The 22,741-nt window shown below is 52.7% G+C and overlaps 2 protein-coding genes across 2 annotated transcripts; one reads left to right on the top strand and one right to left on the bottom strand.

The window, feature by feature from the left end:
• Nucleotides 1-279: 279 nt before the first annotated feature.
• CDCA8 (cell division cycle associated 8) lies at nt 280-4,297 on the bottom strand. Its single transcript, XM_063418967.1, has 10 exons — nt 4,157-4,297; nt 3,905-4,033; nt 3,639-3,679; nt 3,132-3,207; nt 2,673-2,809; nt 2,341-2,414; nt 1,953-2,051; nt 1,661-1,787; nt 785-871; nt 280-506 (listed from the first exon to the last, which is right to left on the bottom strand). Exons 1-10 carry the CDS (start codon nt 4,236-4,238, stop codon nt 450-452), a joined length of 909 nt encoding a protein of 302 aa, XP_063275037.1. The 5' UTR covers nt 4,239-4,297; the 3' UTR covers nt 280-449.
• A 10-nt stretch (nt 4,298-4,307) lies between these two features.
• AIRIM (AFG2 interacting ribosome maturation factor) lies at nt 4,308-6,221 on the top strand. Its single transcript, XM_063418968.1, has 4 exons — nt 4,308-4,608; nt 4,677-4,859; nt 4,942-5,063; nt 5,411-6,221. Exons 1-4 carry the CDS (start codon nt 4,346-4,348, stop codon nt 5,476-5,478), a joined length of 636 nt encoding a protein of 211 aa, XP_063275038.1. The 5' UTR covers nt 4,308-4,345; the 3' UTR covers nt 5,479-6,221.
• Nucleotides 6,222-22,741: the final 16,520 nt, after the last annotated feature.

The raw sequence follows: 22,741 nt of genomic DNA, 5'->3' as shown, positions 1-22,741 counted from the left end.
ACATCGTTGTTTATAGCCCCATAAAGAGGCTTAAATCAAGGACAAAGAGGCACCTTTGGAAAGGACAGTGCACCAGCTAGCAAAGAAACAGGCTTATGTCTAGAAAAAGAAAATTCTAGATGAAGTTAGAGAAGCAGAATTCTTTACTCTGAACATAGCTCTTCACATGCCAATCATCAGGCTTTCTGCTCACTTGCTAATCTGCAAGCCCAAGAGAACAGTGTCATGATTTCAACCTTAAAGGAAATAAAAAAATAAGGAATGTTTTTTCTCTCCATATTAAAAAAAAAAGTTCAATTTATTTTCATCTCATTACATATTACAGATAGAATAACTAGTTCCTAGCTTCCATTCTGTAGATCAATGAAAGGAAGATACAAATTAGAGCAAGAACTAAATGAAGGTAGCAGTCCTAAATGTAAAATGTATTTACAGAGGGATGTCATTGCTCACTGACTTCCATCTAGAGGTATTTTTGCCTCGTTGCAAGCCTGTGCAAGACAAACCTGAAAGGAAAGAGGAATCAGTCAGTACTCAGAGACACTGGTACAGCCACAACCACCTGCAGCTCCAGCCTCAAGGAGCAGTTTGTTTTTCAGAGCTTTTCCCCACTGTGTGTTCAGCCAGATGTGATCAGATCCTGCTTTTCCACCTCTGACATCAGCCAAAATTCAAGACAAGGGGCCAGGGGGAAATAAGGAGTTTGTCTTGCAGCTTAACAGTCCCCTGACAGAGGGACAGCACTGCCTTACAGCTCCAGGCTGACAAAAACACCCAGACTTACTGACAGCTTCTTCATGAGCCCTCGGGCCTTGGGGTTCAGCTGAAGAAAATTCTTCTTGGTCAAATCCTTTGCTGTCAAACGTATGCTCTGTGGAAACAAAGTCAAATCTCAGGTTTTCTGTCTGGTCAGCTGCAGCAGCTGGAGGCAGCAAGAAAGTTAAATTAAAAAAAAAAAAAAAGAGATTAAGAATTAAGTATAGACAGGCAGAGAACTACATTCAGCTGGAACAGAAGCTCATCTCACACCTTTCCTGCAGTGCATTCATGTATTACTGGGTGTGGTGGCTTTAAACAGCTTGATTTTTGGCAAGGGGGGGCAAAAGCCAGTGAGTGAATGATTTTTTTTAACAGCTGCACTGGCATTTGGCCAGCATCAAACCCACTCCACTGACTCTACTGCTGCTTTAAATGTTTTAAAGTGAATGCACAGTGAAACGTCCTCCTATTCCTGTTTCAGCCAGCTTGAAAAGGTCCCACCTCTGGCTGAAAGGCTCTTTTTAAGCTCAACCAAGCCCCCGATAAACCACAGTGGCTAAAGAGACAAGAGTGGCTGAACCAAAGCTGGTGAGGCACCAGGAGGTGCCTGCTCAGCCTTTTCTTGCCTGTCTCCATTGACTGAAGGCTTGACCCAAGTGCCTTGGTGGGGGTTGAACCAGGTGATGCCCAGAGGTCCCCTCCAACCCTGACATTCCATCACTCTGCAGTTGCTTTCCTATTCCAGCACACAACTCCCCTGCTCAATGCTTTCTCCCAGATCTGCCCTGCTCTACCCTAGGCCATTTTCTCCCTTGCACAAAGCACAGGGCAGTTCATTTATCTTTTGTTTTCAGAGCCCAGCCCTGCAGCCCTGCCCGAGCAGGGGAAGGGGCAGGATTACCTCTCCCCCTCCGAGGGGCAGGGTGAGGACGGCGTCCCCGCTGTCGGCCAGGGGGCTGCCGTTGGCAGAGATGGTGTAAACGCGCTCGTTGAGCGCCGGCGTGCGCAGCCCCGGCGTCTTGAACACCCTGCAATGACAAGACAACACTCAGAGGGGTTTGCTCACAGCACTTCCAGCTCGAGCCTTTGCTTTCAGCTCCAAACAGCCACTAAAGGTTGTGTTGGAAAGAGAGGTTGTGTCAGAGGAGGAAGGGAAATGGTTTTTTCTCTGTTTGTTTTCTCTGTGAACAAACCTGGAATCGAATCTGGGTGTGATCATGGAGGTGCCTCCCCGAGCACAGAGATCAACCATTTTTCCAGTAGCTGGAGTGATGAAGCTGTTTTTGCTCGCTCTGTTGAAGGGAAATAAACATCTGCTCGTAAAATGACCTTTAACAAATGTACAGCCACTTATCAAAGGCTTGAAGAAGGTGACTACCACTAAACCCAAGGGTTATTCCTAACCAGTGACCCCCAAAACTGGGCACAGCTTGCTCTCACAGCACAGGCAGTTGCCCATCTTTCACTCACATCAGTTTCTCCCTGCAGCATGGCACAACTCTTTCCCCCACCAAAGAGAGAAATTTACATTTACACCCTCATTCTCCATTTCCAGAGATGAGACAGGGACACCCCCGTTACCTCTTGCTCATGCGCTTCACTCTCGCCGAGGGGGGTCTTCTGGCCACGGGTGGTTTTTTGGCAGATACCTTCACCTGAAGCACACATCACTCACTAGATCAGTTCATTCCCTCCCGTGGGACAGCTGAGTCCACACAAAATGTTTGGCTCAGCCCCTTTCTGGGCACCAGAGCCCAGAACAAACACCATCCAAACCTTTGGGACCTTCCCCCACTGCTAGAATTCCCTGGGGAGCAACAGCTCTTTGAAGCCCCCCTCAGAGCATCCTGAGTCACCAGCTGAGTCAGGAATTTATATCCTAAATAATGTCACCCCAGAGAAGAGCTGTTCACCTTGGCAGTTCTTGGATTCACGTTCTCAGCCTCTGTCTCTGGAGGACACTGGCTGTCAACTCTGGATTTCTTTGGCAGAGGAAGTGATGAAGGCTCTGCTTCCTCAATGGCTTCAACATTCCTTTTGCATTTATCCACTAGAAAGAGAAAGTGTTCAATAGGTAAATAATAATTTGAAATTCTTATTTAGCAGGGGAGGGAAACACCTACAAGCAGTATTTGCTTCAGAAATCCAAATTCCAATGCAATCCTAATGGTTGGCAGAGCACTACTTTGGATTATTTGGGATGTTTTAATGAAATTAATTAGAGGTACAGCAGGTACCAGGGATAAATGCAGGATTGTTTTTCCTGGTTTAAACATACTGAGGGACATGAGCAAGAATTTAATTATTTATTCACATTAAATAACCACAGCATGCTTCCATCTCACCAATCACACCACAGTGCTTAAACTCACCTTTCTTGACAATGTCAAAGGGGCCATTGATAACTCCTGCTGTCAGCTTGTCTATTTCTGCTATCTCCAAGTCTGCCTAAAATCAAAAACACTCGTGGCACCGCTGGGATTGTTGGCAGCCCAAAGTTCTTGTAGGTCAAAGTTGTAGAGCAAACCCCCAATGATTTTACAGCCAGATCAGCTCCCCATTTGCTGGTGTGCTCAAACTGGGCCCTTTCATGCATCTCTGCACCCCTCAGGGCCTGGCTGGCAGCTGCAGGTGTGCCCTGCTGCTCAGCCAGCTTGGAAATGCTTTCCTTTACTGCAAAGAGCATGTGCTCTCAGTTTTGCAGATAAGGAAAGATCAACAGGGAGCAGCAGAACCACGTAAACCCAAGGTCTGATACGTCTGGCACCTCTTATAGTTAAATTTTAAAGAAACGTTCATGAAAATATTGATGTCACTGTTTCTCTTGTGATGCTCCAGTGTGTAAAGAGGAGCAGTTTGTGTTTGTGCTGGAAACTTACCATAGCCACCTCCTCCAGCGTCTTTCCACTGCCTTGTTTAGCTAGAAAGAAAACATTTCAGACAAATCAGGACACGTCCGGGACAGCTCACACAGCACAGCAGAGCTGTCAGCAGTTTCCAGCCCGAGAGAAAAGGAGCAGCAGCCCCGGACAGCCCCTGGGGATCCGAGGCACGGTCAATCCCAGCCGCCCCCTGATTCCCCTTGGGCTTTATTATCCCGGGGGAACGCTCCCCCAGCCCAGCCACCCCCGGCCCCGCTGCGCACCGTAGTACTCGAACCAGTTCATCTGGCGGAGCTCCAGGGGCAGCCGCAGGATGGCCATGTCGTACAGGTTCTCCACCTCCTTCACCAGGCACTCCCCGTCCGCCCTCAGCCGCTCCAGCCGCCGGTTCACTGCGGGGACACGCGCCGTTAGCCCTGCCCGCGGGCCGCGGCCGGCCGCGCTCCCTCTCCCGCTCCGCCTCCCCCTCCCGGTCCCTGTCCCGATCCCGGTCCCTGTCCCGGTCCCTGAGGCACCCTCGCGGTCGAAGTCCTTGAGGAACGCCGCGAGTTTCCTGCCGCGGGCGCCGGGGCCGCCCTTCCTCCTGCCGGGCGCCATGGCGGGCTGGGGCGCGCGCGCCGCGTTCGAACCAACCGCCCTCACGGCCGGCCAATGGCGGCGCGGCGCGCGCTGATGACGCGGCAGGGGCGGGGCCGCCCGCGGTGATGGCGGCGGTGGCGGCGATGGCGGCGGCGCTGCGGGGCTGGGCCGAGGCGGCGGCGCGGGCGGACGAGGCGGCGCGGGCGGCTCTGGCGGCCTCGGCCCCGCTGCTGGGCGCGCTGGCCGCGCTGGCCGCGCAGATGCGGGCGGTGCGGAGGCTGCGGTGGGACGCGACGCCGCTGGGCGCCTTCCCGGAGCTGCGGGCGCGGCTGTGGCGGAAGCAGCGCGGCGCGGCCGAGGCGCTGCTGGAGCAGCTGGGCGGTCGGCGGTGAGGAGGAGCGGCCGGGGCCGGGCGGGCGGGGGGCGAGGGCCCGGCTGACGGCGCTGTGCCGGCAGGGAGGAGCTGCGGGCCGTGCGGGACGCCGTGGGCGCCGCCGGTGCCGCCGTGCTGCGGCTGTACGAGGAGCGCGGCCCGGCCGAGCTGGGGCTGGCGGCGGCTCTGCGGCGCGGCCCGCGCTGCCCCTCGCTGGCCGACGTGTTGGAGGGGCTGCAGGACGTGGAACGCTGCTACCGGCACCTGTATCCTGCTCTGGGGGTCTCTGGGCGGCGCTGAGGGGGGGAAGGGGCTGTTTTCTCCTTGTTGTCCTTAGCGGGCACGAAGGTACTTGGAGAGCAAACTGCTCCTGCAGCGCCTCAGCTTGGACAGCCTGGCGGACGTGGAAGCGCTCCCACAGGCCTGGGAGAGGATTTTGGAGCGCTACAAGGGAGATGGCGTCGTTCAAGGTAGTTCTGTGTACAGAGCAGAGGGGTTTTCCCCAGTGCTGATGTCCCCTGGGGACAGGGCTGTGCTGGCTGTGCTGCTCTCGGCAGCGGTGGGTGGTGACCCTGCTCAGTCGAGCTTTGTGACCTGCTCTGAGATCTTGGTCAGCATCAGTTGAAAATGCCATCACACCTGGGCACAGCTGGAAACAACACCCTCCCTCCCACTGAACAAGGCCTCAGTGACCCGTTTCATTCAGTCAGTTTTACCCACACTTTCTTTTATTGCCTTTAGAAACACATTTTGGGGAGTACAGAACACAGGTAAAGCACTTCAAGCTGACAGGGCTGTTGTTTTCTCTCTGTCTCAGATACGCTCCTGAAGGTGTCGCTGTTTGTGGAGAACCATCGGGAGGTGAGCTGCTCACCTGGCTCCTGAGAGGGCAGCAGGGACTGGCACTGACCAACTTCTGGCATGTTCTGCAAAGGGGATCAGCAATTCAGGGAGCTCTCCTGGTGCTTTTTGGAAGCTGAAGGAGTTGAGTCTTTTCCTCAGCATGAAGTGCTTGAACTGTGCCATTTTTGAAGTGGAAATGGTTTTGGTCTCTGAAGAAGAGGCTGAACCAAAAAAACCATGAGGACAGAAGGGAGTCACCTCCAGCTGTGGAATTTGTCCTTTCCTTCTCCTGACATGGATGTTTTACATCATGGAAAAAATGTTGATACTTACTTAAGTGAGGTGCTACAGATGTATGAGTGTAACAGAGTCCTTCAGGCTGGTGCCTTGAGAGATACTTGGGCTCTGTCCTGATAAATAAAGAAAATGTTGGATTAGGGCTTTGAAACAGTGGTCACCTCATGTCCTTGAGCTGTGTGTTTGCATTCACCCCACCTGGGTGTGGAGGAGGAAGGAAGCAAATCTGAAAATGTAAATCTGGAGCTGCCTGAGTTCTGACAGGGGCAGTGTTCAGGGGTGTTGCAGAACGCTGCTCTGTCACCACTGAAATCAGTGTTAAAATATCACTCTGGTAGCTGCTGCTGACAGTCCAGGGACACTTTTTGTGGGCCGTGGCACTGATCCTCTGAATGTTCCTGGGAATTAAAGGGGTGTTTGTCTCTAAAACATGTATTTGTTAAGGAGCTGCAGCCTCTCAGAGAAAGCCAATAAAGAATTGCATCAGACACATTGTGAGTGTGTTTGTGCTCACGTTGGTGTGTCACAGCCACCTGAGGGCACTGCAAACAGCTCTGCTGGTGTGCCAGGGGTGGGAAAGTGCTGGGGCTGCCACTGCTCCCATCAGGGGTAGAGGCTTCATGAGTTCTAATTGCTGTTCTTCACACAGTTCTAATTGCAAAGAAAAGCACCTGCTGAGAAAACCTGCTCCTGGCACTGGGTGCCCTGCCCAGGGTGCAAGTGAGGGGGGTTCTGCTCCTGGCAGGGCTCAGAGTGGGGGTGACAGCCTTGAGCTCCTTGCACAGGGTTTGGAGCATGGTGGGTGAATCAGGGGTGTCATCCCTGCTCAGGCTGTGCTGTGCTCATCACAAACCAGCAGATCACCGTGAGCTTGGTGCAGAATTCTTTGCATGTGTGCACGCCATACAACCCTTCAACACCCCTCTTCTGTCAGCCCCTCTTCGGGACAGCTGCAGGATGAAAAAATGGATTTAAATCTTGGAAGATGTTCAGCACAGTTCGTGGTGGCCCTTCTGCTTCTCACAGATGTTTGGCCCCTGCTGTCTGTGCTAACAACAGCCCTGCTAAAAGTGCTGAGGGAGCTGTCTGCACTGAAAGTGGCCATGCCCTGAGTGTGACTGGCTGACAGGGGCTGCAGGAGGTGCTCATTGAAGTTTTGCTGTGATTAATTGCTCTGTGCTGCTCCTGGTGGATGGGCCATCATCAGTTGTGTTTGTCTGCAGGGTGTGAGGAGTCTCTGCTCACAGCACTGGGATGGGGATCGGCTTTGGGCTTGTTCCACTGCAGGTCTGGATGTTCTGTCAGCCTGGGGACCCCATTCCTAACCAGGACGTGGTTCTGGTGTGTGCAGAGCTCCCTGCAGATGGCATTTGCCCTGGAGTCACCGGGGTTTGTGTTCCCCCGTGAACAGAGCCAGGGTGGGCACTCAGCCTTGCAGGTCACACGTGTCAGGCAGGTGACACGGCCACTCCTGCTCCCCCTTGCCTGGCACACCTGCTCACAGCACAGGGATGTGTCTGTGCCACATTTCAGCACCTTCCTGAGAGCCAGGACAGGAGGGAGGGGAGTGAGAGCAGCAGCTGCTGCCTGGGGAGCCAAATGTGGGGTCGGGGTGATGCCTTCTCCTTGGTCCTAAAATCAAGAGCCAGACATGGTTAAGGGATCAAGGGTTTTTATCTCGGTATTTAATAAGGATCCTTATGGTGCAACACTTCACCAAGGTGGAGTAGGCTGAAATGTACACCTAATTGCATATACAATTTTATAAATTTTGCAAATTAGTACTTCTAATAAAGATGCTTCAATGAGAGGCTTGAATGTATAGCGTGTCATTTTCTCATCTTGAAATATTCCCTCTTGGATGGGCTTAATCTTACTTTATAGGATGTATTTTAGAGGGGCTTTGGTTTTTCAAGATAGTGAAGGGCTTTCTGCTTCAAGGCCTTTAGGATGTTTGGTTTTCTGGCTTAACAGAATACCAGGACTATGTTAAGTTATCAGACTTAAGGAATTACATAAAAGGTATATAAAAAGGCAAAAAATCATCATGGTATCCAGGGACTTCAGCCTGTGCCGTACCTTAATGGGGCTGTGGGTAAGGCAGCACTAAGGGCTCTGAGAGCAACTGGAAAAATAAATGTAACCATAAAAATAAATCCAAGTACCTTTATTTTTGGAGTAGAGCTCCTGAAGTATTCTCCCATGGAGATCTGTCTTTGAGGAATGCAATAAAATGCAGTTAGCAGCTGGAGCTACCTTGTTAAAGGAAAATTGTCAGGAAACACAAAGCTCACACTTTGATTTTCAGCTTTACCTGCTGCTGGCTCCATTGGGAAACAGTTATTCTTCACTTACAGGAAAAGCACAAACTAAATTCAGTTACTAAATTCAAATGCCCACAAACATTTATAAGGAGCACCTGACTCGTATATGGTTGTTTTGCTTCCTCCCATAGGGCTGGGCAGGGCCTTTGCAGTTCTGCTTAGAAATGAGGACCTGCTGCTGGTAACACCAGACTTCCAAAACAAACCCAGATCTTTGCTTCAGCGTAAGCTCATGGATTTGAAACAGATTTCAAAACTGAGTGTATTACAAGAGTCCACAGCTATGGAAAAGACAAAAGATTTGGCACCTGAACTGAAGTGTAAAGTGACTCGGAGGCAGAAATATGTGATAAAAAGCTTTGTGACTTATTTAATAAACCAAGCATGGGTTTCACAAGTCCCCATGGTTTTTGTGCTTATTCTTTGAGCCTTTCATCCTGGCCTGAAGCAGAACTCCTTTGTGGCTTTCCTGAGTACTTACCTTCTCCAAAACACAGCAAACATTCTCCAGTACCTGTCAGTTGGCTTTTTTGCTCTGCTCCCCAATCTTGGCTCAGTGTTTCTTCTAGTGCTTGTGACTTTGGCACAGCTTTTGCTCCAAGGTGGGGCAAATTCTGCTGATGTGATGGGCGTGCAGTGAGTGGGGACACATCTGGCCTGCAGCACGAGGAGCTTTCCTACGTGGGACATGCTCAGCACACAGCCCTGGGCTGCCCCTGCAAGGACAGGCACGAGCAGTTGTCTGGTGAGCTCTTTGTCAGTGTGGTGTGGCCCCAATCCCCCAACCCTCACAGACCCTCTGGGGCTGCCTGTCCTGCACGTGGACAGAGCCTGTTTCCATTGCCCGTCCTGCAGAGCTTTGATTTCAATCCTCCCTTCCTGCTTTTCCCCCCAGCCCTTTCCCCCCTCCTCCCTCCTCCTGTGGATCTGCAGTAGGTGTCTCCTGAACTTGCCTGAGCTCCCTGTCCCAAGCATCTTCCTGACTAATTCTTTCCAGATGTCCAGGAACTTTTATTTTAGCAGTTTTGCTCAAGTTCCTCATTCATTCTCTGAAACACCAAACCTATTTCCTATTATTACTTGAAAATTCAGACTGATCATTGCTTCCCAAGAGCTGCTTCTGCCTCCCAGTGAAACGTTTTAGGTACCACTGCAGCCCTCCACCCCTGAATCAGAGCACAACAGATATCCTTAAATAGCACAGAAGTTTATTTTCCATAGCTGACAGCTCCAGGGCTGTCTATGGAGCCTTGCAAACACTCCATGCTGCGTTTATACCCAGCCACGTGTCAGGTTGTTGGCCTGGACTTTCCCAGCTACAGCAGCTTGGAGAAATCAAGAGATCTGTCCAGTGTTCCCCTGACTGGGACCAACAATGAAAAGTAAGTGGCTGTGCCCATCCTCTCATCAAATTTCCAGCTTAACTTTGTTTTTGGGGAGATGTCTGTTCCTTCCACAGGGATTTGACTCCCTTTGGGGGTGACTGGGCAGGGCACACGGTCAGTGGCTCCTGCTGCTCGCTCTGTCCAGGGGAGCTGTGTCCTGTCCTGGAGTGTGGAGCTGCTGCAGCCTCAGGCCGTGCTAAAGGCTGTGTTGGTGCAGCTTTGGGGACACAGGCTGGCTGTCACCCAGAGCCAAAGGAGACTGAATGTAGGGCTGAAGCAATGCCTGAGCCCCTCTGCCTTGCCTGGAACTCTCATCTTGTGGCTTCCCGTGTGTGTCCAGTGGCTTTTCATCCTTGCCCTGCACTCCGTGTGTGGTGAGGCTTGCAGCAGGTTTTGGCTGTTGGAAAGAAGCTTTGGGCTGTTCAATGGAACTTGGGAAATTCCTGTCTTTTTTCCTGGATTTTAATTTGCTGCAGGATTTACCTCACATGGTACGTGGTGATTGCAAAGTGCCTGTAGTGGGAGAGAGGCTGGACCTTCCCCGGGCTCAGATTCCTGTTAGGAACAGTTCAGGGCTGTTGGCACCCCGAGGTGGGAATGTGCTGGAAGGATGAACCTGCCTTGTTTCCTTGTACTCCCACCACCTCCCCAGGGCCCAGTGCCTCCCCACACATCAGAACATACAGAAATATGAAACACCCATTTAATTTCCCATCAAAGCACCCTGAGATTCAGTTCTCCTCTGTCCCCCAGCACACCACAGCTCCCTTTTCACCAGGGCTGACATGGGAGGGCTCCCTGTTCTCCCTGGTCCTTCTCTCCACAGCCCAGACAGTCCCTAGGCTGCCTGGGGAAGGCAGAATCAAGAACATCAAGCCAGTAAGTCTCCTAACCATTCTGCTATGTGAGGAATGAATCCAAGAGCCTTTGCACACTATTAATCTTTTCCAGTTCCTAAGAAAGCAAACGATCTCCTCCCGCTCCCATAAATTCAACCTCTCTCTCCAGCTTGTCCCCTGGTGTTTGAACTGCTCGCCAAAAGCTTTATTAAAACCTACAAGATGCACTTTTGTTCCTTACTGAATCCTAAACAACTGTGCTAGGTGGAGAAGAAACATTTGGTGCTGTCAGCTTTAGAGCATTTTTGTGTGTAGTCCATGGCCACTTGTCAGCCAGGGCCCAGCCTCAGCCCCGCACTGAGCCCAGCAGGACCTTTGCTCTGCTCCCCTGAGGTTGGGAGATAAACTGAAGGCAGCCAAACCTCAGGGTCTCTTGTCCAGAAGCTGCTGGCAATGATCCACACGGGGGTAGCAGAAGGGATGTTCCCCTGGGTGCAGCGTGGTCCTCACCCTCCTGTGCCATGCCATGGGCAGTGTCTGCAGCTTGCCAGGCCCCTGGGGACAGGCTGTGCTGGGCAGCTGCCACGCCCTGGCAGCTTTCCTGCCACCTCCTGTCCTGCTCTGAGGGGACAGGCTGCTGCCACCACCCTCTGTGTGTCCCCTTGGCCAGTGCCAGGCTGGGGGTGTGGGGCAGCAGGTGCTGGTCCAGCTGCAGGTCCCCAGTTCTGGTGTGAGCTGGTGCTGGGCAGCTCTGGGTGTGCTGGGCCAGCCAGGGGGAGGGTGGCAGGTCCTGTGAGGGCAGCAAAGGCGAGGAGCACCCCAGAGTCCTGGCAGCTGCCGTGCGTCACCGCTGGTGCTTGGCGCACCGTGCAGGGTGTCACAGCCTTCTCCCTTTCGTTTCCTAACATTCCCTCAGCCTGAAACTCATCAACCAGTGCTGAGAGAAAACATCCACAGACGGAGCCAAAGCAGAAGTGAGCAAAGCTGTTCCTTTGGCTGGGTTCCTCCAGCTCCTTGTGTCCCACTGCTCGGTTTGAGCAAGAGCCACCCTCCCCTCCCTGTGCACCTGAGCCATGGAGAGGGGACAGCAACCTTCGGCTGCTCTGAGGGGGAGCTCTCGCTGTGGCTTTGCCAGGGAGAACTCCCTTCCATGGTACAATTCTGGTACCTCTGCCCAAACCCCAGGGAAGGGGGGGAGAGCAGGTTGTGTGAGTGGGAAGACAAAGCTATGGAGCAGGGAGTGCTTTTAAACTTCATAAATCTACTTGTGAGTCAGAGGGCAGGAGCAGGAGAGGGGAGAAACGAGGGATGAGGAAGTCAGGATAGCCGTGCCCACAGGAGAGGCAGCCTGAAGCAGCTCTGGGGCCAAGAAGCCACAGCTGCTCTGCTGGAGACAGGGGCTGGGGGGCGCCTGAGGCAGCCACACAAAGTTCTGCTCATGAGGAACCCGAACAGGAGCCCCTGTGCAAGCCCCATCTGGGGAGCCCAGAGCTGACGTGGGGTGAGCTCTGGCACAGCAGGTGAGCTCTGCCCATCCTGTGCTGCATCAGCCCCTGCCCGTGCGTGGGGACACAGGGCAGCAGCACTGGAAAAGCCCCGGGGAGAATAATCCAGCCCAGCTTTCGCTGGACACGGCTCCCCCAGCTCTGAGAGGCTTTTTGGTCGGGTTTAATGAGATTAGTCTGTAAGCTCTGGAGATGTCAGCCTGCTGGCAGCTCGCTGTTCAGTAGTTCCTCGTGTGCCAGGGAATGATGTTCACTCCACTGGCCTTGACTCCGCTGGATCAGGCTGCTGCTCTGCTTCTCAATTAGCTGAATCTGCGTGGCAGTAATGAGCTGGAGGTCGCACAGCCCAGAGAGGGGTGCCCAAAAGTTCACCTGTGTGGAAGGGAGCTCTCTGTGCCCCCCGTCCTGTGGATGCTGGGGCTCTGCACCCAGCCTGACCCCTGCTCCCCCCAGGAGCCCCACTGGAGTCCAGCCCCCCCTTATCACTGCTGTGGTGACACTGCACAGCTTGCTCTGCTGCTGGAGAGGCTGGGAAAGCTCCAGTCTGGGTCTGTGCTGACATTATTGAAGCTACTGGTAATAAAACATGTCACTGCAGGGGCCAGGGCCACATCCGATCCCGCGAAGGGAAAGCAAAAATCCAAACCAAACCCAAAACCTCCAGAAAGCTCCAACCACGCACATGCTGAGGGCAGGGCTGGATGTCCAGGGGTGCAGACCCTGCTCCTGCCACCCTGCCAGGATGAGGGGCAGCTCCTGGCCCTGCTGTGCTGGCCCTGCAGCAGGGACAGGTGGCACACGGCAGTCACAGCTGCCCAGTGCCACATCCCCGTGCAGGGAAACACAAATAAATGCTGTTGATGCCTCTGCCCTCCCGTCAGGGATTAGGACATGCTGGAGCAATTTGCATGGGGATGAAACTTGGAAGAAATGGCAAAGCTGAGGGAATATGATATTATTTATTATTGCCAGTTGCAAGGGAACAGCAGCAGCCTCCAAACTTGTATAACTCTGGAACATGGCTATTATTAGAACGCAAAGTTAGCAAGCAATTAGCTAATTGCAATTCACATTGTCTGTTGGCAGTTATGAGGAGAACAGTCATAAACCCCAACAGATGGAGCTCAAATGGGTCAGTCTCTCTTTTGTTTTATTTTTTTCCATCCCCAAAAGGCATTTGCTATGAGCTCAGCTCAGGTTCTCACTGGGGCTCATGAAAGCAGCCAGCCTGTGAGTCAGCGTGCACTGGGGCCACAGTCCTGCACCCCAGCCCCAAGCATGGAGCTTGTCCTGTCCAGACCTTCCCAAATGACACAGTTTTGAGGCCAGAGAGTTCAGCTGGAAGTGCTGTGGTTTCCATCGTTTGCTCTCTGTGGTGGTGGTTTTTTGTAGCCATGGAAAAGGGAGGAGCAGAGAAATTCAGCTGTGATGTATCTTTGTTCTCATCCCATTCTTCATGGCTGTAAAGCGTCAGGTAATACCTGCCCTTCTCTCTCCAGCAGTGGCACAAACCGATGGTGCCTCCCTGAACATGATTCCTAAATCTTTTGAGGTTGTTTGAGGGATTTTGTTCCCTTCTGAGTTTGAGTCAGAACGGGGATCTCTGCAAAGGTGAGCAGTGGGTGAAGCAGCAGCATTCTTCTTCCCCTCTGCTGTCACAAGAGACACCAGTGGAACATCTCCCACAGGACAGAGATTATCTCACTGCTTTTGTTAGCAATGCCTGGGTGATGCAGCACCAGGACACGACAGAAGGGTAGAACATAAGCCCTGGGCTCGAGGGATGGCCCAGCACATGGTTTACATCTGTTTGAACCGACACAGATGCTCCTCCCTGTGCCACTTTGCTGTCCTCTGGGTGGGTTTGGTGCTCTCAGTGTCAAAGGGATGCTCTGGCAGGTGTCTGCTGAGGGGAACAGAAATCCTCATCCACCTGTAAAGCGTTTCTGTGCTGAGGCGTGTCAGGGTGTGAGCTGTGCACACAGATCAGTGTGTTTGATGCCAGAGACACACAAGGGGCACACACGACAGCCCCAACACCCCAAGTGTTGCAGCCTGGCACATGCCAGCCCGTTCCCCGGGTTTACAGCACGTGCAGGAGTGTGGCAGCAAGGCTGCTGTGATAAATGGAAACTCACTCTGCATTTCAGATACGTGGAAACTCACTCTGCATTTCAGATACCTTTTTAGAGTAGTGTGGGCCTGATATTTTTGGGCCTTAGAGATTTTACCCTGCTGGTAGCTGCTATCTCGTTTCCCAAGGGAAAAGTTTCTTAGGAAAGCTTCTTCCCAAAATAATCTTGCCAAAAAACCTCTCCTTTCCCAAAACGATCTTCTCCAGGTGGTGTTTGCCTTTCTGGTTCTCAGAGAAAAACATTCTGGCTGTTTCTCTAGTTTGACCAATGGGATTGGGGAGGTGTCATTCCTGCTCACCAATCATGTTAAGACTGTGTCAGAACACCTTCTAAAATTAAGCAATTAAAGGTTTTTTATGCCTTTTGCCTTCTGAAATATTTGGAGTCCCTTGTTTTTTGTTTGTGTCCTACAGGGACAGAATAGGGACCAGTAGCAGGGCAGATCTAGCCTTAAAAGGAAGCATCACAGAAGGTATTCTGAGGAAATATTTTACTAAAGAACCTCACATCTACATTCAGGTGCCTTGTGATAAAGGAGCTTTGCCCTTTCTCCTTCCTGGATGCTGCTGATGCCAGTGACTCCGGCAAAAAAAATCTTTGTTTTGGGTCAAGCTGGTACAGACAGAGACAGCTGGGTGATCTGAAATTTCATAAACAGCAGTACAAACCCACTGCACACCTTTGGCTGATATTAAACAGGGGATAGCTTGGAATTCATCTCAGAGCAAAAGCCTTATAACGAAATGGAAACATCAGGTTTTACTTAGAACCCCCAGGTTTCCCGAAGGAGGGGGTTTATGTAGTGCCCATTTATTAAAGACAAATGCTATCATTTGGAACATATCTCATGGAGAGCAGGGGCCTGGCTGGTGCAGGGGGGCAGTAACTGGAGATGCAGCTTTGCATTTACAAGCCCTTGTTCTCCACAGGCTCTGCGTGCCCCGCCAGGTGTGATGAGAGCTGCCAGGAGCCCCAGTGTCCCCCAGGTGTCCCAGTGTCCCCCAGGTGCCCCAGTGTCCCCCAGGAGCCCCAGTGTCCCCCAGGTGCCCCAGTGTCCCCCAGGTGCCCCAGTGTCCCCAAGGTGCCCCAGTGTCCCCCAGGTGCTCCAGTGTCCCCCAGGTGCCCCAGTGTCCCCCAGGAGCCCCAGTGTCCCCCAGGTGCTCCAGTGTCCCCCAGGTGCCCCAGTGTCCCCCAGGTGCCCCAGTGTCCCTCAGGAGCCCCAGTGTCCCCCAGGTGCCCCAGTGTGCCTCAGGAGCCCCAGTGTCCCCCAGGTGCCCCAGTGTCCCTCAGGTGCCCCAGTGTCCCCCAGGAGCCCTGGCCTGGCCTCCCACCGTGCACAGCCCCACGAGGCACCCACCCAGGGGAAACATGCTGGGTTTCAGTGAGTGTTTAACAGCACACACAAAGATAATCTGGTGATCAGCAGTCAGGCAATTGTGGGCTAAAATTAGCAGGTATGGATGGGGGGCCCAGCTCTGGCTGCAGGTGCTGAGCCCGGCTCTCTGCTCCAGGAATCCCTTGGAATGGGAGCCAGCTCCTGCAGAGCATCTGCTGGGGCTGGAGGAGACCTTGGCCAGGGAGCAGCGGGGACAAGGACCCTCTCCTTGGCCCCAGGACATGTGGCAGCCTGCACAGGGCACCTCCTGACAGTTCCTGGGGCTCTGGGGTCTCTGATTCAGGGTCCTCACTCAAAAAGCTTCAGAGAGGTGTGCCTCTTGGAGGAGATCTTCCCTGCCTCAGCTTGCTCCTTTTGAGACCCACATGCACCAGCCTGATGCTCCTTTGCTTTCTTGAGTGAGAGGTTCTGAGCTACAGGGCAAAAAAAATAACAGTAACAACTGCTGGTATAGTCACATCGACAGGTAACTTTGTTCCTGTACTCACCTGGGAAATAACAATGTCCAGTCAGTTCAGTGAAACATATATGTTGCCTTTTTGAAATCTTTTATTTGCATCCAGACAAGGTGGTGCTGTTTGCTCCTTGAGATCAGAGGTCCAGAGCAGCCCTGTCCTTCCTGGGCAGTAGCAGGTAAAACTCCACGCCTTGGGAAGTACAAATTCTTCTCTTTGCATGTAGGGGAACTTTCTGCCTCAATGCAGGATGGCATCTGCAACCATCAGTTTGAATAAATTCCCTTTTTATGCTCCATCCAGCTTTTAGTACATCAGACAAAGCATTCATATGGGACAGAATAGTGAGTCCTGCATGTTTCCCCTCCCGTGTGATCATCAGGGATCTGACATCTAATGCCACAGCTCCTTTTCCTTACAGAGCTCCCAGAGGCCAGCAGCTCAGTTCATGGAGTTCTACAAGAAGCCATGGAGTTCTACAAGAAGCCATGGATTCCTTTTGGGCAGAAAGCAGCTCTGGAGCAAGAGGGGTTTGGGTTCTCTGCCCATTCCTTGTGCTGGGTGCTGGGTGGGCAGGAGCTGTCAGGGAGGAAATATGGGCTGTGATTTATTAACATTTTAAAATTAATTTATTTAATACATGGGTAGAATATTGACATTGCTGCAGATGTGATCCCCCCAGTGAGCACTGGGGGTGCTGGGGAAGCTCCTGGCACAATGCAGGCAGAGGCAAAGGGGCTGGGCTCAAGAGCCATCACTCAGCATCCCTTAATGAGAAAATCAAACCTTGTTCCACAGAACTGCCTGCTCCAGGGGCCTTGATCCTGGGAATGCAGCTGAGGGAAGATGCCCATCTGTGCTGAGCCTGCCTGGCCCCTGCACTGAGTGGAATAACCCCCCAAAAGGCAAATGGTATCAGACAAGGGATCTCCAAACTGCCTTATCCTGCCAGCTCCACATCTGGGAGGAGAGCAAGAGGGCAGAGAAGTGCATTGCCTGTCTGCCTGCACCGTGCAGACAGGCTGGTGACAGCTCAGCAATGTAAATGATGCATAACAAGCCCTAAATAAGGTGTGAGGAACATGTTTGGGATCAGCAAATCCATTCTGACAAGAAGAAGCAAAGGAATGAAATCCCTTTTCCCAAACAGACTGCTAAGCCATGGAATAAATCTACTGAAAAATGGCTACTGGAGACTTCTGGTTGAGATCTCCCTGCTCTGGTCCCTGGGGACACTGTGCCCCAGGGAACAGGGCCAAGGAGACCTGGGGAAGGGGAGGGCTTGGGAATGGGGGCCACATTCTCCTCCTCCAAGTGCTCAGGTTCTACTGAACCCACTTTGTCCACTCACATTTACAGGCAAGCCTCTCCCATTTCCTCACATTCCCCACATCAGCCATTTATCATCAGCAAGGGGTGGCTGGAGCCAAATGTTCCCCTGACCTTCCACAGCCCTGGGAGCCTTTCTCCTCTGCTTAAGTGGGAGACTTAAGATAAGCCCGGGGTCTCTTAAACATGTCTCCTCCAAATAAACACAGATTGCTGATGGGTCACAGGCTGCTCTGGGATTCTCTCCACCATTCCCTTGGTGCTGTAGAGTTCCTTGTCCTCCCAGGACCACAGGCAGGCAGGAGAGCCCACTCTGCTTCACAGCAGCACGAGTGGAGGCTCCACCCAAGGCACAGAGCCCCAGAGCAGGCAGGGTGCAGCAGCAGGGCTGGGAGGAGCTGTGGGAGCAGGGATGGGGCTGCACAGCCCCGGGGCTGCTCCTGGGGAGCAAAGACAGCCCCGTGCTCCCTGCAAAGCCTCATCTGATCCAGCTTCCTGCAGCTCTGCACTGTTAATTTGCCATGGGTTTCTATGCCCACTCCCTCTGCTGAGCCACCTCCAGGCAGGTACACGTTTTCCAGGGAAAATGCATTTTTTTTGTCTCTGTGCCCATGCTGGGAGGTGCTGAGGCTGTTCCTGTGGAGGCCTGGGTGAGCTGCAGGGACTGGTCCTCCCTGGACTTCATTGGGACTGTGAGTCTTTAAGCAGTTGTTTTATCTTCACTGTTGCCCTTTCACTTGAACGGGGGCCAGAAAGGTGGGATCCACATTGCAGGTGTGTTTCTGGTGCCTCTCTCAGTTTGGGAGCTGCTGCTGCTGGCCCTTGTGGGCTGCACTGAGCTTCCCTCAGTGTCCCCAGGCTTTGGGGACCCCTGTCCCCCCTGGCTGTGCAGTTTGGGTGCCAGGACAGGGCTGCACTGACAGCACGAAATGCAGCCTCGGAGCACGGGAGGCTGCCAGGACACCTCATCAGATGAAGATTGCCTCTTTGTTCCTCTCAAAACCACAGGGGAAAAAAGTTTCTCTCGTCACAGTTCACTGATGCCCAGACAAAGATGATGTGAAATCTGTGGGAAGACTTATTTTATTGCAATATAGGAATGCACAGAACCAGATGTTGGAGCTTAGCTGTGGCTCCTCCGTGTCCTGCTGTCCCTGCTCAGGGAGCTGCTGGCAGGGTGAGGCACAACACTCTGGAGGTGTTTGCTGCTCTCCTGGAGCTGCCTGGGGTCAGGGCCACAGCAGGTCCCCTGCATCCCTCTGTGGCATTGCAGGACATGAAAAAAGGTGAGAGACTCCAAATATTTCAGAAGGCAAAGAGCATAGAAAAGCTTTATTGTCTAATTCTTACTGCTTTTTATAAGGTGTTCTGATACAGACTTAACAGGATTGGTGAATAGGAGCGACACCTCTCTAATCCCATTGGTTAAACTACAGAAACAGCTAAAATGGGGCTTTTTTGAGAAATAGAAAGGCAAAACCCCACCTGAAGAAAGATTGTTTTGAGAAAGGATAGGTGTTTGCTAAGATTGTTTTGAGAAGAAGCTTTCTTGAGAAATTTTCCCTTGGGGAAAAAAATGTTAGCAGCTGCTAGCAGGCTAAAATCTGTCAGAGCCAGAAACACCAGGCCCACACCTCTGTCCCACGGGCCTGCTGCAGAGGTGGCAGTGTCACTGTGGAAGAGCAGGTGGCCCTTGGTGACCCCACCCTGCTGGCAGGAGCAGCCCCCAGCCCCTGCCCAGCCCCTGCAGGTGCTGCTCTCTGCGCTCCCAGTGTGGTCCCCCTCTGCCTTTCCCTGGTCCCCCGAGGCCAAACCCTGCTCCTGCTTTTCTGTTTTCCTCTGCTGAGTTAAAGGGCTCCGAGTGGCAGCAGGGCTGTGTCCTGGTGGGAGCTGTGAGCCTGCAGCTGTTTCACAACAGCCTGGGACAGCCTCCCCAGCCTCCAGCTCCGCGCCCAGCCCAGCTCCCCGGGCTGCAGCGGGGAAGCAAAGCTCACACGCACCTCCAGCCTTGTTTGTTCCTCCAGCAGCCAGAATTTCATCTTTTCCACCTCCATGCTGCCAGCAGAGCCCTTATGCAGTGCCCTGACACCTCCAGGGTTTGTTTCCAGCTGAACCACGCTGCCTCCAGATGTGATCCCGCCGCTGGCTGCTGGTGATTCACTTGGGGCTGTTGTTGGTGCTCCTGCCTCCATTCAGAAGTTGGCAGTCCTTAAAAGCTCATTCATCTTGGGAGCCCAGTGGCAATTCCAGCCTCGTCCTTCGGGATGGGTTAACTCCTGCTCTCCCCCAGCCCAAGGGGCAGCAGCCACGCCTGGTTCTGATTAAAGGGGTGCAGAAAACCCAGCTCTCCACACTGCTCAGGGGAAACACAGAGATGGAGAGGGGCAAAACAGTGAAAACAGCCTGGAGGAAGGAGATTTGCTGCATTTTTGTGGCCCTGCACAGAGCTGCAGGCACGGTATTCCCTTGCTGGGAAGGGCAGAGTCCTCACAGACAGTGACTGCAGGAAAGATGGGAGAGGACGTGGGTATTTCCCCAGCAGGCCCTGTAAAATTAAATCGTAAAATTGTCAATCTGATCACCACTCCCTGCCTTCCCACCTGTCAAGGCATTCTTGGCTGTTGGAGGAAGAGCTGGCAAATGTTTGTGGGGAATTTCAGGGAGTGTTCCCCAGGAGGTTTGGGCTGTGAGGAAGGAATTCACTACCCAGAGAAGTGCAAGGCTCACACTGATTCCCCCAATTCCAGTGACAGGAGGGGCTGCTCCCCTGGATGTGGTCACTGTTAACAGAAAACTCCAGCAAATCAAATGCTCTGAACTGCCCCTGGGTGCAAAACTCCCAAAGAATATGGATTATAATGACCAGGAAAGAGCGAGCCGAGGGTTTGAGGGCCCTGAGCAGACTTTGCAAATCCTCCTGCTCCGGAGGCTCCCTCCAGGCTGAAAGTCAGAGCTAATGCTAAAAAAATATTTTTTATGCAAGATCAACTCTGACGTGAAATAGAGAAACACACAAAGGAATCTCAATTGACCATCTGGCTCTGACACTCCTGAAGCTCGTGGCCATTTATCTCTGTCCAAAAGTGTGCTTTAAAGACACAACAGGAATCTTCCTTTGGGGAGAGAACGGAGCGTGTGTTTGGCCTTCAAATGTCAAAGCTATGGGAAGCACATAAACACCAGAGAACAAACGAGCTCTCTCCATACCTGAGATGAAGCTTGATTTTGGTTGCAGAAATGTGTTTATTTTCTTGGAAAGAAGCAGGCTGTGGCCTTTCAGCTGTTACAGATTTTCTCAAGGGAATAATTTTCCTAGCAAACCTTTTTCCTTCTGTAATCCTTTGTAGCAACTCACCAAGTCATGCTGCCCTCGCTTTAAAAATACATTTTCAAGGCCCATTAGCAAATTCACAGGTTTTTTTTTTTTATACACTGAGAATTAAAGTGAAAACATAAGACCCAGCAAACTATTTTCACTTTATATACAGCTTCCCCAGTAAACAAGTGTTGCAAGAGCCCGTGTGCTGCCGGCAGAGCAGAGGGATGGGAAGCAGAATGTGGTCACATGTGGTTTTATTCAGAGAGTTATTTATATAATCTGAAGTATAGTAACAATGTCCTTGGATGCAGAGTCTCCCAGCTCTGCAGTCCCTGCCTCTGTGTCCACATGGACACCCCTGAGCTGCCAGTGCTTCCCTTCCACGTGACACTGCTCCATCCAAGATCCTGATCCCGGGGAGTTTGGATCTGCAGGGCTTCTGGACACACCTCCAGAGCTGCATTGCTGCCCTAGGCCAGCACCCCTCGTCCTGGTACTCACTTGGTGCATCACCCTGCACCGTGGAGCTCTCCTGGTACATCCTCCTGTGTCCTGGTGCACCCTCCTGTGTCCTGGTACATCATCCCATGTCCTGGTACATCATCCCATGTCCTGGTACACTCTCCTGTGTCCTGGTATATCATCTCATGCTCTGGTACACCCTTCTGTGTCCTGGTACACCTTCCTGTGTCCTGGTGCACCCTCCTGTGTCCTGGTACATCATTCCACATCCTTGTACACCTTCCTGTGTCCTGGTACATCATCCCATGCCCTGGTACACTCTCCTGTGTCCTGGTGCATCCTCCTGTGTCCTGGTACACCCTCATGTGTCCTGGTACACCATCCCATGCCCTGGCACACCATCCCATGCCCTGGTACACCCTCCCATGCCCTGGTGCACCCTCCTGTGTCCTGGTACACCATCCCATGCCCTGGTACACCCTCCCATGCCCTGGTACATCATCCCATGTCCTGGTACACCCTTCTGTGTCCTGGTACACCATCCCATGCCCTGGTACACCATCCCATGTCCAAGCCGTGGTGCTCCACATGGATGTTCACATCACCTGTGCCCGAGGCTGGGCAGGGGAGTGTTGTGGGAATGTCTGAAGGACGGCGTGTCCCAGGAGCCAGCCAGGCCTCATCCTCTCTGGCTCTTACCTCCCTCTGCCTTCTCAAAGGCCCAGTTTGATGCCTGGAGATGTCCAAAAGCACTCTGGCTCTTTCTCCTCACCTTCTCTGCATCCCCTGGCATGCAGCATCTGTTCCTGTATTGACAGATGACAGAGAGACAGGGAGACTGTTTCAGTGATCAGAATTTGATTTTACTCAGATTTCCCAAAAGCTTATTTACCATTTCAGGAAGGTTAATAATTTTCCACTACAATAATCAGGTTACAGACCATACAGACAACTCATACATTTTACAATATCCTTTGTTTGATTGAGTTTCCTCTCATCCCATAAGCAGGTTCAATCCCATCTCCTGTAACCTTCAAAGCTCTGTTTGTTCCTGCAGTGGCATCTTGATTATCAAGCTGTGCTAATTAAGTGTGTTTTACTCTCTGCCTTGTGTATTCCCACCCACAAAGTGATGATCCCTGCTCCCTGCACAGGGCTGGGCTCTGCTGCACCCCTGGGGTGGGGAGCCAGGGCAGGCACCGAGCTCTGCTGCACGGGCTGTGCAACACTGCAGAGTGCCTGGGCTGTACAACATTGCATGGGCTGTGCAACATTGCATTGGCTGTGCAACACTGCACGGGCTGTGCAACACTGCACGGGCTGTGCAACACTGCACGGGCTGTGCAACACTGCAGAATGCATGGGATGTGCAACACTGCAGACTGCATGGGCTGTGCAACATTGCATGGACTGTGCAACACTGCAGAATGCATGGGCTGTGCAACACTGCATGGGCTGTGCAACACTGCAGAGTGCCTGGGCTGTACAGCATTGCATGGGCTGTGCAACACTGCATGGGCTGTGCAACATTGCATGGGCCATGCAACACTGCACGGGCTGTGCAACACTGCAGACTGCACGGGCTGTGCAACACTGCATGGGCTGTGCAACACTGCAGACTGCATGGGCTGTGCAACACTGCATGGGCTGTGCAACACTGCAGACTGCATGGGCTGTGCAACACTGCATGGGCTGTGCAACACTGCAGACTGCATGGGCTGTGCAACATTGCATGGGCTGTGCAACACTGCATGGGCTGTGCAACATTGCATGGGCTGTGCAACACTGCATGGGCTGTGCAACACTGCAGACTGCATGGGCTGCGCAACATTGCATGGGCTGTGCAACATTGCAGAATG

Source organism: Prinia subflava, chromosome 24 (genome assembly GCF_021018805.1).
Source record: "Prinia subflava isolate CZ2003 ecotype Zambia chromosome 24, Cam_Psub_1.2, whole genome shotgun sequence".
In the NCBI taxonomy this organism is placed as follows: domain Eukaryota; kingdom Metazoa; phylum Chordata; class Aves; order Passeriformes; family Cisticolidae; genus Prinia; species Prinia subflava.
This window is presented reverse-complemented; position numbering and strand designations above follow the sequence as displayed.

Bases quoted from the DNA above. Each gene is read 5' to 3' on its own strand.
- CDCA8 (XM_063418967.1), bottom strand. From the start codon at position 4,238: ATGGCGCCCGGCAGGAGGAAGGGCGGCCCCGGCGCCCGCGGCAGGAAA. The intron at 3,208-3,638 runs GTAAGTTTCCAG...TTTTGATTTTAG, and splicing joins CGCTGGAGGAGGTGGCTATG to GCAGACTTGGAGATAGCAGA. The intron at 2,052-2,340 runs GTAACGGGGGTG...TCCCTTCAACAG, and splicing joins GTGAAGCGCATGAGCAAGAG to AGCGAGCAAAAACAGCTTCA.
- AIRIM (XM_063418968.1), top strand. From the start codon at position 4,346: ATGGCGGCGGTGGCGGCGATGGCGGCGGCGCTGCGGGGCTGGGCCGAG. The intron at 4,609-4,676 runs GTGAGGAGGAGC...CTGTGCCGGCAG, and splicing joins GAGCAGCTGGGCGGTCGGCG to GGAGGAGCTGCGGGCCGTGC. The intron at 5,064-5,410 runs GTAGTTCTGTGT...TCTCTGTCTCAG, and splicing joins GGGAGATGGCGTCGTTCAAG to ATACGCTCCTGAAGGTGTCG.